Below are 19,440 nucleotides of genomic sequence, written 5' to 3'. Positions count from 1 at the left end.
AGCGGAGCAGTGCGTTTGTGAGTGAACGACAACGACACCTCCTCCACTATCGAACGTCAGAGCGGTGCATCCTCCTCTAGTCAAAGGCAGACCCCTCCTCCACCGTCGAACCAGACCTCTGCGGATTCAAGTGCAGCCTCGCTCATCTCTTCTCTGGACTTGAAATTTTTTATTTGGAATGTGATGATAGTGCAACACACCAATTCAACGGGTCAGTCTGCGGGCCGCGGGTTAGACAGCGGGTCGGGGCGGTCAGATTTTTGAACCCGAATCTACTCTGTAAGGCGGGCTAGCCCAACCCGCATATTGTGGGTCAAATCGGGTCGGGCTGGCCCGTATTGCCATCCCTACAATTAACTATGACTATGAAATTTTTTATTACAAAAACTTACACTACTAGAAGTAATGAATTTACAAATAGAAATTCATCAAATGATGAAAATTTGTCAGTAAAGTTATCAATGAACTTTGATATTTTATTTACAAATGAAAATTTTTGTCACTTAATGACTTAAATAATTTTGAACTAATGATTTGTCGATAAATCTTATTGATAAAGTTTTTGCGGTTTGTTTACTGACAATGTGAGTGGTCAATAATTGAGTGAGAGAATTAAAATGAATTTTCGATATTCAAAGGAGATGTTTTCTCTATTCTCAATTTTGCAAGAAGTCTAGACCTTTCTCATCTTCCCAAAATCCTCCATTTCCCCAAAATTCATCTCACTTTCTTCCTTCCAAATGTGTCAATTTTCGCAACCTTCGCCCGTCTCAATATGGCCTTCAGAAACCCAACTTCGACTGAGGTTTTAGCATTGTTGGGAGTGGTTACAAGTACTGATAACGCCCCTAGGTCGAGTTAATAGAACTTTCCGATGGCGCTCTCAACCAAGTGATTGGTTCGCAACACCTCACCACCCAGTTGTTGGTCTTTATCGTCGTAGGGAGCAAAGACCGTCGAGGTTGTCCCAGTACACAAGGTGGCGTCATGGATAAGTCAGAATTCCCCCGATGACGACGATTTGGTCCTGCCAAGGATGGTATGACATTCTTCCCCCACTTTGGAGGATGGTGTGTTGAGGTTATCCTTTTTTTTTTAATTTATGATGATTGTTATGAGTCTTGCATTTTGAGTCTTGCATTTAGTATCTGCAACCTTCCATCCATTATACCTTCTTTTGCATCCATTAAACTTGTTTGGAAGAGTAGACTTAGGCTTTCAAACCTCAATTGTTAGCTTCTCTATTTTTGAACTCAACCATTGTTAGAATACTTGTACTGCTATATATATTTTGATATGTGAAATTCAAGGCCTTCTTTATAATTTAACTTTCTTGGACTTCAATTTTATAGGTGCAAGATCAAATCCATTAAACAAGGTTTCACGTTGATATTGATACAACTGATAGGAATATTCCAAAAAAGGTAACCTAAACCGTTATGCCCATAAGTTTGATTTCGTTACATATTATTCATTCAGAGAATAATAATGCCAAAAATATTTTGTATACTACCAATGAAATATTAGTTATATGATTGGTATTACATTTGAAATATGTAGACTCGGTATTTTTATAGTTCATATTGTTAATACAAAGGTTTAGATAAAACATTGGTTTGTTGCTAAAGAGTATTTTATATTATTATTTATGTCTTTCTGCCTCGAGCTGTTGTCACTAGTTAGATATTCATGAGTTTATGTTACTAGAATTTGCATCCTGCACCTAGGTTGAGGAGCTTTTTGGGAGCTTGTTTGGGAGGCATTTAAGAGATAAGTTTCTTCTATCATTTCTTGTGTTGATCTTTGCATACTTTACTTGGGTAGAAGTAGTCCTAAAATTTTTACACTTTTCCTATGTTAGAAGCATGAAAATTGAATTACACATGTGTGTTTCTTCTTGTATTGAGTTCTTCTTTTGTTGTTTGATCCTTAGCAAACATCCAAAAACATATTCCTTTTTGTTTATGTGCAGATTAAGAGGTCTTAATTACTTTTTTCACGTCATGATAGGTACTTGCATGTTAAGAACTCGTGATTTGAGTTCTTAGTAGTCAAGATTGGGGAAAGTAAGACAACGAATGTGTTTGGGATTGGTAGAGTGGTTTACCAATACCAAACTCATTCAAGGTCTTAAGTAGTATTGAAGTCTTAGGTGGTATTATTTAAGTCCCTGTAGGAGTTTTCATGTGAATTAGGAGTTTTAGTTCTTAGGAGTTTTCACTATTAGGAGTTTTCATTATATAGTATTTTTCATTATTAGGACATTGTTAGGAGTTTTTATTATTAGAAATTTTTACTATTAGAAGTTTTCATTGTGTGGGACTTTTCATTATATAGGAGTTTTTATTACACTACAAAAAATCATGTACATTGTGACAGTTTTAATGTGGCGGTTATTTAAAACCGCCACTTTTTACAATAAAATATGACATTTATTGAACTGCCATATTTTACATGTAAAATATGGCAATTTTAACCACCATTTTATTAATGTTGAAAACTGTCATATTTTACATGTAAAATATGGCAGTTTGAACTGACGTCTTTTAATAAATTAGCTTCTCGGGCACTGATTCCCTTTTAGTTTTTTTATTCCTTCTTAGTTTTCAATAAAGCATTCCCACATTTTGACATTCTCACATTTCGACGTCTCCTTCATTTCGACTTTCCCGCATTTCGACTTCTCTTCAGATTCTCAAATCATGTTCGACATTCTTCGGCATCCTAGTTCAACCAATTTTTGGCTTCGTCCAGTATTGGTAAGATAAACAAAAAAAATGATTTAGGGTTTTCATTTTGGAGGTGCGTTTTGATGTTTGTGTGGTGGTAGGTTAGCATCTTGGAGTTGTCGCTCAATCTGGAGTTGAACACAAAGGTATTGCCCTTTAGAGCTTCATCATTTGGGATTAAAGGCAAAACCCATCATTTTGGAGTATTTTGGGCTTAATCGTTAGTCTGCGAGTATTTTGGAGTTAAACCCATTGTTTCGAAGAAGAGAGTGGTGATTCTAATTTGTGTCTTCAAAGTCAGTGAGTAATCTGGTCTTCCTCTCTCTCAACCCACTTTGGTCTTCCTTTCTCCCAAGCTACTCCAGTTCTGTTTTTCTAATTCAATTTGTGTTGTTTCACTGTCTCAGTAGCAAGGAAAGTGATGTTGACGATGTATGGAGAGATGCCAAAGAGGATATTGGCATATTGGGGTATATTTCTCTTTGTTTTTATTTTTTTTAATCTTCCACTATTACTTCTTCTATCAATTTCATCTTTTTTCAATTGCATCCAACCCATTACAAATTACATGTAACTAAATGATTTTAGGTGCAGAGATGATTTATCTGACTATAACATCTTCTATCAATGAAGGATGCTAGTATGTCTCGTTTTGGTGAAATTATCAAGTAAAACGCTAACCACCCATATTCCCAATACAACCTATATTTATATAATACATTCAAATTGTACAATTTATTAGAAAGAAATTATAATATGTAATCATGTGTTATTTAAAAACTAATTTAGATCATGATGGTCTTGAACCACCAAGTAAAATGCTAAGCACTTGTATTCCTAATCCAACCTATTTTTATATAATACATTCAAATTTTACAATTTATTAGAAAGAAACTATAATACTTAATCATGTGTTATTTAAATTCTAATGTAGATCGTGATGGTCTTGAACCACCTAACAATTTTTCATTTTAGCCTTTAAAAACTACATTGTTTATTGTCTTTAAAAACTTTTGCCACCTAATCTTGAACGCGTTATTTGCTATCTTTAAAAACCTTTACAAGCTGCATGAGTATCATTTTGTTGTTTTACTTGTATGTTGTAAGTCTTTCATAATCTTAGTTGAGAGATTTTGACTAAGAAATGAACATACTTAGACTATAGGATAAGTAGCATGCCTATTTATGCCATAGAGGTTCGCAAGGTCACCATTGTCACTCACAATCTTCTTCTAACCACTCTCTCCCTTGTATGATTCCCTTGATGAGTAATTAATTTTTTTTTCTTTTTTTTTTATAATCATGTCAATAGATAAATCGTGGATTTCTAAACTCCGAAACACCATTGCATATGTAAATGGGTTGAACATTTTTCTGGATTTTGCTTTTGATCATGGTTCTGACAAAATATTTGATAATAACAACAGCGATAGTTATAAACGCCATAATATAATGTAAGTTGTGACGTTTATGAAAGTCATTATTTTCGATGTTTAATTTCTGTTCAAACAAATATGGCGGTTTTAACTGTCGTAATTTACCTCAGAAAACTGCCACTTTTTACAATGTAATATATGGCGATTGTTGCGGCGGTTCGACTAAAACTGTCACATTTTACTTTGTGGCGACGTAAATTATGGCGGTTTTTGAAACCGCCGCATTTTACGAAAATAACTGTCAGAATTTACATTGTTTTTTGTAGTGTTATATAATATTATTAGTTCAGTAATTTATAATCTATCATTTTTATTTGGTATTGTGTATATTATTGACAGGTTTTGTTTGGATGCAGAAAATAAAGAAGTATGCACCGGATACATATAATACAATTACCAACAGAAAAATCCATCAATAATTTGGATAAGACCGAATTACTACTACCAAACTTCCGTCTCTGTACAAACTCCATAACTATTTATACAAACTTAAAGATACAGTATACATGTTAATATATAAACATTTATAATGATACATGTTAATATATAAAAGTTTATAATGAGTTTGCTCATACAAGTGAAACTTTTACCTTTTAAATATATCACATAAATTTACTACATATATAAATTCAATTTTACATCATGTATTCTATCACTTTTTTTTTTCATTCAAAACAAAATCTTCTTTTATTGTGTGAGAGGAAGATGTCTTTCGATAATAACACGGTTATTATAAGCTTGATAATAATCCAGTGGTCTTTTTAATAATAACATGCTAGAAAAGCATTAAAAAATGTATTTCTCATATTTGAGTAACAATAAATAGCGTACTTTAGTTTAGTGGAGGGTGATCATTAGAAGTACAGTTTGGAGAAGATTTAATTCTTAACATGTTGGCAATTTGATTTAGTTAATACCTATTATTTTGGTGGTCAACACTCACCTTTGAAGGACAAGATTCAAATCTCAGCATGTTGCCAATTTGTTTTGGATTCTTTTAGCAAGCCATTACTCATGGCTCACCTTGTAAGTTCAGTGGAATTGTTTCCTAGTGGGAACTTTGAATGACCCTAATAGGTTCAAAGAAAGGGATGAGGAACAGGGTAGAGAAATTGGAATGAAACCATTCTTATTGAGTGTCTTTTCATTCTCACTAACTGAACTACACCAATTAAACACACAGGTCATCTATAGTCCTCGAAATGTTCCACTCACTTCAAATTAGTTCTTATACTCAAAAATATCTCAGAAATTTTTACTTACATCAAAACCCAAATCCAACATTATTATCATTCATATGATAATACTAACTATTAATTTAATTAAAGATTTCAAGTCTTCAAGAAATAAAATAATCCGATGTGCCTCAAACCAAGTTAATTCAACATCTTGTTTTGTAGCAAAAGTCAATAGTCTAAAACATAACTAATCAAAACATATTGCTCCTATGAACGTGTCTAAATTAAATTTGAGTTCAAATGTTATATAAACAATTCTATGGCAGTATCACAATTTAAGATATATCTTTCTTTTACATTTTAGTTTTTAATATACTTCCTTTTTATTTGACAGACCATTTTTTTTTTTCTATTTTGAATAGTGTAAGATGGAACCTGCTCGGTGGGAAAGTTTCTTAGCACACACAAACCTAATACCTCTTATTTGCACACAAACATGATACAATACTCACCAAACAAGCAGTTCAATGGACAACAGATTAAAGGTTGCCATTGATAATCTCTATATAAAGTTTAACAATATTTTACTCATCAATACAATGTATGTCTCAGTACTAAACTTTTCTAGTATTTGAATACCTGAAGATTTTGACCCAAAGAATAGTGGGAAATATTTACGAATGCGGGTAGAATACCCTGGGTTTTGGAAACTAAGTTCCTCTGCTAAACACCAGAACAATCCTCATCTTATCCATACCATTACAGAATTGCATGAATGTTTTAGAACAAATCCATCTTTTTTTTAAAGTATATGCTAGTTATTAGACAAATCAAATATCCAGGACGCAGTGTTCAGTCACAAATATTATTTTATTTCAGTGTAAACGTCCTTTTTCGTAGAAAAACCAAATCATCGACAGTATAAAAGTAGCTGCCTGGTTTTGTCTAATGCACTAATAGCAAGTTTGATTTCGTATTTTGAAGATGATTTCAGAAAAAACAGAATTAAAACTTTCGTAGCCTTAAACACTTCTTCCATCCTAGAACAAGTTTCAAAACACAACTAAAGGGGTGAATCGGCCAACAGAGACAACAAATCACAGATTGTATCTAAAAGCAAGTTGTCCAGCAAATGGTTAAAGCACTAACACAAACAAGCTAAAACAGTTAAAGAAAGCATTGTCTAGCAAACCATTTACACACTACCACCTCAGTTCTAAAACTATTGAAGAAATAATACTAGCCTAATGTGATGAATTCACAATAAACACATCCTAGTTTCAGTACAGGGTAACATGCAAAGGAGGAGGCACAAGGCTTAATCCTTTACGGTTTTGTTGATCAAGGACTTGTGAATGTGAGGAATGACACCACCACCAGCAATGGTCCCTTTGATAAGGGTATCCAGCTCCTCATCTCCCCTGATAGCCAGTTGCAAATGCCTTGGTGTTATCCTCTTCACCTTAAGATCCTTACTTGCATTCCCAGCCAGTTCAAGAACCTCAGCAGTCAGATACTCAAGAATTGAGGCCAAGTATACTGCAGCAGTTGCCCCAACACGTCCATTGGCCTGGACCCTTTGTTTCAGCTGTCTATGGATACGACCCACAGGAAACTATATTTCCAAACACATAAAAGAGTTACAAAAATATATAAAAACACATATGGGTACACACGCTTAGTATGAAAAAATTGCATTTTCAACTAATCAAATGTCATAATAAGTATGATTTTTAGATCTGTTAATGTACAAACTTTAAAACTTTAACAACACTTCAGATAAATCTAACCCTGACACTTTATGTATGTGTATGAACGAGTGAACATGAACGGATAGATTATTCACTCAAAAACAAAACCTATACAGTCATACAAAGGACAAATACCTAGCAACTAAAGCAACAAATCCATGGTCTGACATAAACAAAAGTACATATATTTTGAATGTATATACATATATGGTGCGTAAACCTTTTGTATAAAATCTTCCATAAGCATGGTCATACTTAATAGTTAAACTGCATGTGGGTGAATCGGAAAATTTCACATCTATCAACCCTACCCAGTGTTCTTTAACGCAAAAAACAAAAGTAAACAAAGAGGGAAGAAACAGAGTGACGAAGGTTTCAAAATTGAAAATAGAGAAAGTAAAAGACTTTAAATAACAAAGAGAACAAGGAAAAGGGGGGAAAACCTGGATTCCTGCACGAGATGAGCGAGAAATAGGTCGCTTCTTGTCTTTGTCTTTGTCCTTGTTGGCTGCCGTGGTTTTCGCTGCAAGAAGCCCCTTCCCTCCTTTTCCCGCCATTGTTTTTACCTACACATCTCAAAGTTAAAATGGAAGAAACAAGCAGAAGAAAGAAAACAAAGAATGCATGTGACGAGAATATTCGTAGCACAGAGAGAGATACCTGTGGGTGAGAGAGAAGAGAGAGAGTTGAAGGTGAAGGCGAAGGTGAAGGAGGAGAAAACACAATCTGAGGAATAGATCCAACTCTGCAGAGTGGGGTCGTATTCTTTATGGGTGGGTAAACGGGCTCGGGTCCTCGGCATATCCGTTTGGCCCGCGGATGTTATGTTTTAAAATCATGTTAAAACAATAGGTAAAAATTAAGCCCATTTGTCATATCCACAGGATCCAATTTTAAAACGTGTGTAAGACCGTAGTAAAATTAATTCCACGGGTTAACGGGTTTAATCCGTGGGTTCTCGGATTTAACCACGAGTTCGGGTAAAACTTACCTAAACCTAACCCTAAAAGAAACTTGCGTTGATTCGCGCTTCTCTTCTTTTTTTCTTTTTTGCTCTTTCTTTTTATTGTTCACCATCCATCTTCTGTTCCCGGCACCTCGTCCTTCCTCTCGCGCCATGCCGCCACCTCGACTAGTTCAGGCTTCCGCCGCCACCGTGACAAGTGGAGGTTGGCCCTCCGTTTCCTTTTCTCGCATCTAATCGTTGAATTTCTTTTTTTGGGTTATTCATTGAGCTGCTTTGGTTACTAAATCATTTTGATTTGATATTATAATAAAGTTGGTATTGAAATTTTTATTTAATTCTGATTTTATTTGGTGACCGATCTATGTCAGCTTTGATTGTGGACTCTTTTGAGACTCTATTAGCCGAAAATATTGAACTCTAATGTTATAAATCTATGCATATTTTAGTTTATTAATTTTAGCTTCAAACATGTAAGGAAAAAATACTTTTTTTCTAGTATTATACGTATAAAATTTTAATTTTAATAAATATTTTTCATATTATTATTTGATTCAAGGACTAGTTCGTTTATTCACGGATTTTTTAGAATTGGAAACGGGTTTGGAAATTAATCCATTTATTCGAACATGAATCTTTTAATCAAATTAACAGGTTGGATCTATTCACAGGCTTTCATTCACAATGTTTAATTAAAAATTATTGGCTTAATTAGACTTTTCATCCTCTACTTTATATCCGAGGTTCATTTTGGTCCTCTTTTTTTTTCGGGGTTCAATTTAGTCTCTTAGTTTGTGTAGGAGGTTCAATTCAGTCCTGTGTGTTAACAGCGTTAAAAAAATTAACGGCAGAGTGATTTGATGTGATACTGTGGCAATTTTACATGACGTGTCACGTAGGGAAATCAGCTTATGTGGACAGTTCAGAAAGAGAAATTAAAGTCAGTGGTAAATTGAAGAAGCGAAATTAGGGTTCGTGGAAGAGGCGAAAATCTGGTGCGAAGAGGAAAGTTATATATATATTCGAGGAAGAATTTGGGGATTAGTATTGAACAAATTAGGGTTCGAGGAGGAAGCGAAAATCATTGAATCAATGTATTAGGGTTCGCGGTCTCCTTCGGTGCGACAAAGGTTCGTCGCTGTGTTCGTAGTGGGACGAAATCGAAGGTAAGTTTTCTGGTTTTTTTATGGATTGAATGTCCTGTTTTACTTATATAGTATTGTCTTTGTCGGCGTTGGTATTATTTTTTGTGTTATTCTGTCTGTGTGTGTTTGTAATGGTGTGTGACTTGTGGTCCCGTTGCTTTGTGGTGGTCCCGTTTGTTTGTGGTTAGTGGGTTGTGGTCCCGTTTTAACTTTTTTGGGGTATGGGATGTAATATGTATTGTATATGTGGGCATTGGTTGTGCGTCGAGTAACTTGGAATATGTATTTTTTATAGGTTTGGGATGTGTGACGATAGATTTGAGGTGGTGGTCCACCATGGGGGATACTTTGAAAGGAATGAAGGTAGGTGGAGTTATAGTAATGGGTTAACGTCCACGTTGGCGTGTGACCCAGATAGGTGGAGCTTTTTTGAAATAATGGGAATACTTAGGGAAATGGGTTATGTAAACATTAAAGATTTGTGGTATAATGTTAGTAGCTCAGAGGTATTGGAGAACAACTTGAAAATTTTGAATGATGACATGGGTGCAATGCAAATGGTTAGAATTGCTAGAAGGAATGGGCAGGTTCATATGTATGTTAATCACTCAATTTGTGAAGCTGAGGTTGTGGACAATTTTTTGGAATACTTTCTTGAAGAGGTGGTTGCAGAAATAGGAACTACAAATGTTGAGGTCCAGGCTGAGGTGGATGGGCACAGTGGTTGTGGCGATGGAGATCACATTAATCCTGTGCAGGATAATAATGTTGTCCATGAAGCTGAAATGCAACAGGATATGGAATATGAATTGGAAGATGACGCAGATAGTCACCATAACATTAGGGTGGAGCCACAAACTGAATTTGAGGAAACTGGAGTTGATGTAGTAGTTGAAGGTGATGAAACTGGAGCTGATGGACTAGGTGTAGATAAGGAAACTGGAGTTTGTGCAGAAGGTGATGAAGTTGGAGATGATGGAGTAGGTGTAGATAAGGAAACTGGAGTTGGTGCAGAAGGTGATGAAGCTGGAGGTGATGGAGTAGGTGTAGATAAGGAGACTGGAGTTTGTGCAGAAAGTGATGAAATACCCCCTAGGTAACTTTACTCAACTATGCTGAAACTAATTGTGAAGCATTAATGATTTCTGTGTGGCACTTCTACAGGTATTGGTCAAAGTCAAGGTTCATCCCCAGACCTTTGTGTGACACACTCGTCAATAACATGAGCGAGGCATTCAACAGCGTAATTGTACAAGCAAGGAGCAAGCCAATAGTGTCCATGATGGAGGAAATACGTCTTTATATGATGCAAAGATGGGCTGAGAATCGATCAAAGGCAAAATCATTCAAAAACTCAATATGTCCAAGAATCAAGACAAGATTGGACATTGAAACAAAAAATTCCACGAATTGGATTCCCAGGTACATTTAATTTGTTGCACACTCATTTTGATTTAGCCACCATTGCCTCATTTCTGATTTAAACCTGTATTGAATTGTCATACACAGCTGGTCAGCAAATCAGATTTTTGAGGTTAGGCACAAATCATTTACTGGGGAGAAATTTGTGGTGAACATAGACAGCAAGCACTGCACCTGCAGGAAGTGGAGTCTAACAGGGATACCTTGTTGTCATGCAGTGGCTGCAATTAAGTTTCTGAACTTAAGTGAAGAAGATTTTCTCCCTCATTGGTTCAGAATCTCAACCTATGAAGAGACCTACAATTCCATCATATACCCTTGTAATGGGCAGCAAATATGGACTGAAACAGAATTTCCAGATGTATTGCCCCCTCCTAAACGAATTCTACCTGGAAGACCCAAAAAGAAAAGAAGACTTGAAGCTTGGGAGATGAACAAGAATGGGAAGCAGATTACAAAACATGGCATGACTAAAAAATGTAGCATATGCAAAGAAGTTGGTCATAATCGAAAAAGTTGTCCCCAACAACCTCAACCAGCACCACCAACTCAGCCAACACCATCAACTCAGCCAACACCATCAACTGAAACAGCACCACCAATTGCAACAGCAGTAGGAAGTCAGCCAACACCACCAACTGAACCAACACCACCAACTCAGCCACCACCACCAACACCTATGACTCAACCAACTCAGTCATCACAACAGCCACCACCAACACTTATGACTCAACCAACTCAGTCATCACAACAGCCACCACCAACACTTATGACTGAACCAACTCAGTCATCACAGCAGCCACCACCAACACCTATGACTCAACCTACTGAGTCATCACAGCAGCCACCACAGTCATCACAGCAGCCACCACAGTCATCACAGCACCCACACCCATGCCACCTTCCAATTCCTCGTCCAACCATACCCAATAGAAGGCAGAAACTGTAGCATAGGAGACGACGTGTGTGGAAGCCATGAGGATTACTTATGCTTTTTTTTATGCTGCACGATTTGTTTTGGAGCTTTGATGTATTATGCAGCTTTTACATTTCTAAGTCAAGAATATTATGCAGCTTTTAGATTTCTAAGACAAGTATGTTTTGTCCACTTTTAATTTACATGTTTTACATTGTAAGTTCAAAAGTCCAAAACACTATTGGATGTCTTTTGTGCTGTAACAGCAAGTACAATGATGTGTTTCTATAATATTGGCTTATGATTGAAAAATTGTCGTTATTGAATTGTCGTTATTGAATGTTTGTAATGCTTGTAAGTAGGATACCAAACTCAGATTTCTTTAACAGCAATTTTTCATTAATTAACTAAGTCATACAACAATTGAGCTTTCCAATTACATATTTCAACACAGTAAAAAGAAAAACACTAACTGATACCCCCAATACACAAACTGATACACCCAATACAGATTTCAACACCACCGAATACAGATTTAATCACACACTTTTCATCAATCGTGACAACACAATGATGTTCACTACAACTAATAAACCCACTATCCCTAGTAAAACATTAACAAACATTAACCCCAAAATTGTTTTCCACCATTTTTAGTAGTTCGAGCTGTTCGTAACACGGCAACTTCTCCACAGTTGCATATGGGCGCTCCACCGTGAGACAAAACACCACCACCATGATTAGATAACCTTGGATTTTGCGTACCCCACGAGTTACAGGAGCAAGATGAAGAAGAATGGCCCCTAGACATCACTCGCAATTAGGGCAGATGCTTGCCAAATGAAGCTGAACTTCAGCACGACGAAGAAGACAACTAAATTAGGGCAAATGAACACTTCTATCTCCATAAATAACCTTCTTTGCCACCTCATTACACCACATTGATGACAAGGTTCTCAGAACTTGCCACGTCCCTGTTCCAAACAGACACAATGGCACTATTCTGACGCCGTTTAAGTAAAACTAACGGAAGGGGCCATTTTAAACTGTTTTAACAAATTGGGGGACTAAATTGAACCCCGAAAAAAAAAGAGGACCAAAATGAACCTCGCATATAAAGTAGAGAACGAAAAGTCTAATTAAGCCAAAATTATTATATCTAATGGTTTTTTATTATATTAAACACCAATACAATGGTTTTAGGCCGTGTATGGTAAATATCATCACTTTGTAGAGCTTCTATAAATATATGTTTGACACATTTTTTTAAAGGAATTCAAAATAATATGAGTGGAAATGTTCACTTTAATTGTATTTAGTGAAAGATATTCGTTGATTTTAACTGTTTTTCTTAGTTTTTCATACTTACTGTTTACGTAAGTTGTTGTTTAAAGATGTGAAAATTCAAATTATAGTTCATTATTTTAATACAGAGTAATTATTTTTAGTATATTTAATCCTTGTTACTTCCATTTCTTAATCGTTTAAACAAGTTTAGTCTTATTCTATACTAATTTACTTCAACTTATTCAACAACATTTTAAATAGAAACGAATGTCCGTCACTAATGAAAATGAAAATGAAATTTAAATACTCACTTTCTTGGATAACTATAGCATCATTATATACAGAAACATATGTGATAGTTTAAGCTTAAATAAGTTTTAGGTTCTTTTTAAATTGGTAGTTTTATCCATTTAAAGGGTTACCTGAACCCAATTTAAATTAACCAAAACAAAAAGAGATTTGTAGACAGCACATATTTGTTTTGTTTGTTTTGACTAATTATATGTATTGTTTGTCGACTGTGTTTAGATTTTTCTGTATACCCTTTATCAAGTTGATCTATTTCTCTTGTTTATACGGCTAATGATCGAAAGATTTTTCAGTTAAAAATCTTTGGGCAACTTATCCGTAAGATTTTCCTTATGTCTTCTATTTTTTATGTTCCTCTCATATTCTTGCATGTTGGAAGAAATTATATTCCATTTCTTATTACTTATTTAGTTGTTTTCATACATCATTTCTTGTAACTTCTGTTTTCCACGAAATGGACCTATATTGTATTTTTGGAGGAAAAATTTCAACAGATTTTTTTGAAGACTAAAAGATTGTTTTTGTGTAGAGGATTAATATCTGTAAATTTGTTTTGAAGAACTAAAAAAAACAATTATATTAAATTGAAGAACCAACATCTAACAAAAAATCTCACAGTGCGGTGTCATTTTGAGGTAGGGATGTGAATTGGGTGATCTCTTTGCTCTGACAAAAACGGCAGTGCGCATTATTAATCACGACGCCTTCAATAAGCTGATTATGCCCCGGGTAGAGGTACTAGATTGCTACCTTGTAAGCTGAAACGGTTTTGAATTTGATGATGATAATTTGTTTTATGTTAATTTTCTGCAGTTTGATGTATTCATGCTTGTAAGAAAATATGACTTTTCCTCTTGTTTTGCACATGAATTGGTGTTTTCTTACGATGTTGTCGGAAAGAGGGAAGAATGCAAGTTGTGCGAGCTATGGCCACTAGCACATATAACATGTACATTCATGAAGGTGTTTCAACGAAGTTGAATCCTGCCCGGTGCTGGATTGATATCACATTGGCGAAAATGGCTTTTCAATCACTCTTTTCCAAGTACGAAACCTTACCCTCTTTCTTTTGCACCCTTCTCCAAGACAAGCTCAACTACCACCACTTTCACTCTTTCCCAACCCCACAAGTCTCAGCGCCATTATTGCCAAAACTTGTAAATGAGATATCCCATCTACTAAGTCACCACCGGTCCCCTCACCATGCTCTAGAACATAAACTCAATCCACTTTCACCCCAAATATCCACTAAATTGGTGGAATAGGTCTTGAAGAGGAGCAAGAATCTTAGCTTATCAGCCCAGAGATTCTTTCTTTGGGCTAAATCAATTCCAGGTTTTCAGATCAGTGATCTGAGGTTCCACATTTTGGTGGAAATCTTGGGAAGTTTCAAACAGTTTGCCATACTCTGGGATTTTCTCATAGAAGTGAGAGACTCTAGTTCATATTATATGATATCAACAGTTAGATTTTCTGGCTCGTTTTCAAGGCATATAGCCGGGCTAATTTACCAGATGGTGCTATTCGGTCTTTTAATAGAATGTATGAGTTTGGAATTTTGCCAACTGTTCATGATTTAAATAAGCTCTTGTACTCTGTATGCAAAAGGAAACATCTCAAGCAAGCTGAACAATTGTTTGACAAAGTTAAGAATTGTTTCTCGTTATCTGCTAAAACTTAAAGCTTTTTGATAAGTGGGTTAAAGCCCACAAGATGTTTGTAGCAATGATTGAACAAGTATGTCCGGTGGATTTGCTAGCATATTGTAGTCTGTCAGGCGCTCTTTGCAAAGGTGATTGTGTGGAAGAAGCTAAAAAGAGTTTTACAAGATATGTTGTTGAAAAGAGTTGAGTCAGATGCTTTTATTACTCGATATTCATTCACTCATATAGCGAAGCAAACGATGAGCAATCAGCTTTCTGGGTTTTTGATAGAATGAGAAGGTACAAACTTTTGCCTAAGGTTGATGTTTAGAATGGAGAAAAGATTACTGTCTTGATCGCCATACATGTGACACTGATCAGGATAGGAAGGTTTGATTAAGTAACTGATGTTTGGGAGAACATAGTGGGCAAATATTTTCATCCATCATATGAAAATATTTGTATGAAATAGACATGGAGAGTATATGGTGAAAGATGAAGGTGTACGTAGCTGATCAAATGGAAGGGGAACAAACATCCATTAAGAGTTATGATTGAAGAAAAGTATTACTCTAACGTGAGATATGCGTCATCCTCAACTCTCTCCTCCAAGGTTTTTATTTCTTTCTTCTTTGCTTGAATTTTATTTTTTTTTCATTGCATTCTAACTCTGAATTCACGATTGATCCTTGTTATCTTTTTATATGTGGCCTTGTTTGTTCTTTATTAATGTAGGCAGGAATGAAAGGGCACGGTTGATTTCAACTATAAGCCATTTTTGTCCTAAAAATAAATAACACTAAACGAAGGTTAGTCATATTGGGTTTCTTAGTACAATGAGGTTACCACGTATGCATTTGTTGTCTTGATTTGTACCTTAGGCAATGGAAACATTTTGCTTGAGTTTTGGATTGTGAATCTGTGAGTGGTTGCAGTTGCATATTCTTGTTACCATGTATTGCACTCGGGAGAATGGAAATGACGAAATGCAGTGGTTCCAAATCATGCTTTCATAGATTTATATTTTGTTATAAATTTATATAATTTCATCTTTCAATTCTTTCCTCGTGTGTACGTACGGGGTACAAGTATTCACATTAATAAGCTCATAAAAATTAAATTCAAAGAAATTGAGTATTAACAAAACAAACAAAAATTAATTCAAAAATATTAATATATCAAATTGTTCAATTTCAAAAAATAAAGAAAAGCTCAACCATGCTAAAAATAAATCACAAAAGTAAAATAAGAATGTTCGAATTGAGAATGACAAGAAAACGAATATTCCATGTCAATTTGTGTTATTTCTAAGAATATTTATTAAGTTTTATAGCTTTATTAAATATTTATAGTTGAATTTGCTTATCCAATATAACTATTTAAACATGACTATTAGAAGTTGAATTTAAACTGATAAAATCATTTTAACGTATCTCTCTCTCTTTATAAGAACGCCATGGATCCCACTAAATTCATAAATGTGTACGTAGTTCAAAATATTATTAACACTCAAGTACAATGTAAACTTGTAATTCCCTCTAAATCAATAATTTCATGAAAAACTTAATCAAGCTAATTTCCCTTAATTTGACTTTTCTTAGTCTCGAAGCAACTATGATTTCGATGGAGATAAAGTAAAAACACCCAAAAGTATTTATCACTTCAAAAGTCAAACCTTTAACACCAAACATTATCGAATATGTAACATCTCCTTTTTTTTAGCTACATTATATAGGTATTCATTTATTAAGCATTTCATATATATATATATATATATATATATATATATATATATATATATATATATATATATATATATATATATATATATATATATATATATATATATATATATATATATATATATATATATATATATATATATATATATATATATATATATATATATATATATATATATAAATAAAAATAAAACACTTCTAAGAAATTATTATTACAATAGTAATTTCTCTATATTACTCTTTAGCCTATCATTAAATATCATTTTTTTTCCCTTGCAATATATTATCATCATTGTTGAAAAAACAATATAAACAAAACAATGGGGTAAGATAGTAGTTATCAAAAAGGATCATTCATTTATCAATATTTGTATATAATTCACACATTTTCACGTCTTATCTATTCATTAAATTGATATCAATTATCAATTAAAATCAATTTCACAAATTTTAAACATTTGGAGTCAAATGTTTTCATGTTTCAATCCAACTAACTATCTCTCGTATCATCAACTATTATCAACTATTGATATCACATCATCACAAATACTTGATTTTGTTTTTATAAAACTTGATCATTGAATTAGACTTAAAGATTTTACATTTATCATATTATCTTCACTCATATAGAACCACATGTTAGGAAATTAAGTCATTATCATATTATAGGAAAATTTTCTTATGACATACACATTTGTTTTTCACACTACAAAGTAAGTTATAAGAATCTTCTTCGACTCTCCCCACATAATATCTTCCTCAAGACGAGTCAAATATTAATAAAGTCAAAATAATCTCTTTTTAAAATCTTCATTCACTACACAACTAACAATCTCTCAACATATTCTTTTCTCTTAGAAATGGTTACGTTTACATCATACCATATATCACATATGAAATTAAATTATTATACATTTCACATTACATCATCTTAATCAAAACTCATTATATAACATCAATCATGCATACTTCATCTCAATTTAAATGTTAATAAATCATAATTAATTTTTCAATTGCATTATTATAATATTCAATATAATATATTACTCAAATATTACAAAATAGAGAAAGATAAATCAATTTTAGCATGTAAAAACTTATTTCTTTAAGTTCAATCAACACCTGACATGTCTATTGAATTAAGCACATAATGAAATTTGTTTAGCCAAAATTTCATTCCCTCAATAATAAAAGGTGTCGGCACAACAAGTGAATTTTTGCTCTCCTAGCAAAAATTCTACTCTCTCATCTCCCACTGAATGACTATCGACAAATTTTATGAAAGCATTTTTGTTGAGCAAGAATATACTTACCTAAAAACTAGTGTTGTCTAAGATCTCGATCTTTTCATAGAATTAATTTTGTTCAACGAGAAATTAGCTCGCTCAACCAAAAATACTTGGAGTCTTATTTAAAGGCTCGTCCAACGAGTAATACTTTTTTAATTCTTTGGATTTTAAAATTTTTTATTTTTTTTCTCAACAAGAGGATGACTCATCCAATGAATGTGCATAATTTAGACAAATCAATTATTCAAATTGGTTCAATTTGACTTTTTTTTCTTAATTTCTTGTACCAAAATGGATATATCTAGTTCAAATAACATCAAACTCAACCAAATTGACCAAAATTAGAATATCAAAGATACTCAACCTATCACACTCAAGTCAAACCATAATCACATTAAATCACATGCATATGACTTACATACAATTCAACTAAGAGTTTCAAAAGTTACCATACATGTACTCAAAAAATGCATATCATTAATATGAACATACTTTAACGGTTTTAGATAAATAAAAATTCATCTTGAGACAAATTGAATCACATATAAACAATATTTCATATGCATACAAAGTTTCTAAAAACTAACTCAAGAAAAGAAATAAGGATGAACTTACTTTGATTAAGATTTTAATTAGATAGAAATTTAACCAGATAAAATAAATCATTAAAAATTTAAAAAAAAAATCAGAAAACAATAATGTTAAAGAGATTTTTGTTCTTTTAAAATGAAACTTGTATAATCAATTTTTATATTTATAAATATTTCATCTTAATAATAATATATGTAAACGTCACATATAACAAATCACTTTGATTTGTAACCATCTTTTAGATCTTACAATATAAATATAAAGTCAAAATTACACCAATATTAACTGTTTTTCGCAAACAAATCATACATATACGATCTAGTAGAAGAAAATAATTTTTTTAGGAAGAAGATAATAATAATCTAACACCAGACTCCTTATTGTTCATTGCCTTCTCCTAAAGATAGACTTTTAATTCATTCCACACGGAATAGAAAAGCGGAGGAAGGAGCCTTTCTTGTTACCTTCTCCTATACTATTCTCACACTCACTTTATACTCAATTTCTCTATTACAGCCCCAAACAAATCATTTAAGCTCATATAAATAATTAATCTTTTCTATTAAAACCTAAATTTCATGTCTTAATTACATGAGATCATAAATATAGATTAAATTAAACCATCATTTTTTGAACTTATTTTTACACACTAAAATTAATAAAGAAAATCACAAGTTTTAATACATTTTCTTAACACACTCTTTTCTGAGTTAAATGATTAATTTTAGAAAATAAAAGAAAAGTGGTAAGTAAAATATAACAATATAGATGACGCAAGAGATGGGGCATGGCACGATGTCCCATCAAGCATCAGATAAACTAGGGCATAGGGAAGTATATTCATGGGCCACACCATAACCATGTTAGCAGGTAGCAGTTGGGTTCCTTCCCGACATGATCACCATCAGTATGAGGTCCACACCATCGCATGGACCATCATCATCTTTCCTTTTTCTTCATTCATGGACCACCATTTATTACCTTCTCCTCTACCCGATAACCTCATCATAAAAAAACAAAACTTTTATCTTTCATTAA

At 33.5% G+C, this 19,440-nt stretch overlaps 2 protein-coding genes across 5 annotated transcripts; one reads left to right on the top strand and one right to left on the bottom strand.

Moving 5' to 3' along the window:
- Window positions 1-6,381: 6,381 nt before the first annotated feature.
- LOC114191079 (histone H2A variant 1) lies at window positions 6,382-8,035 on the bottom strand. Its single transcript, XM_028080243.1, has 3 exons — window positions 7,755-8,035; window positions 7,538-7,660; window positions 6,382-6,958 (listed from the first exon to the last, which is right to left on the bottom strand). Exons 2-3 carry the CDS (start codon window positions 7,649-7,651, stop codon window positions 6,662-6,664), a joined length of 411 nt encoding a protein of 136 aa, XP_027936044.1. The 5' UTR covers window positions 7,652-7,660; window positions 7,755-8,035; the 3' UTR covers window positions 6,382-6,661.
- Window positions 8,036-8,063: 28 nt separating this feature from the next.
- Window positions 8,064-11,853, top strand: LOC114191077. Of its 4 annotated transcripts, none has more exons than XM_028080241.1 (5): window positions 8,064-8,263; window positions 8,967-9,224; window positions 9,499-10,299; window positions 10,368-10,625; window positions 10,713-11,853. In XM_028080241.1, exons 3-5 carry the CDS (start codon window positions 9,506-9,508, stop codon window positions 11,572-11,574), a joined length of 1,914 nt encoding a protein of 637 aa, XP_027936042.1. In that variant the 5' UTR covers window positions 8,064-8,263; window positions 8,967-9,224; window positions 9,499-9,505; the 3' UTR covers window positions 11,575-11,853. The 4 variants fall into 4 exon arrangements, with proteins under 4 accessions (XP_027936042.1, XP_027936040.1, XP_027936041.1 ...); XM_028080239.1 differs by having other exon boundaries at window positions 8,958-9,224; XM_028080240.1 differs by having other exon boundaries at window positions 8,910-9,224.
- Window positions 11,854-19,440: the final 7,587 nt, after the last annotated feature.

This window comes from Vigna unguiculata, chromosome 7, assembly GCF_004118075.2.
Source record: "Vigna unguiculata cultivar IT97K-499-35 chromosome 7, ASM411807v1, whole genome shotgun sequence".
Lineage (NCBI taxonomy): Eukaryota > Viridiplantae > Streptophyta > Magnoliopsida > Fabales > Fabaceae > Vigna > Vigna unguiculata.
The sequence above is the reverse complement of the archived record's forward strand: the minus strand, read 5'-3'. Positions and strand labels throughout refer to the sequence as shown.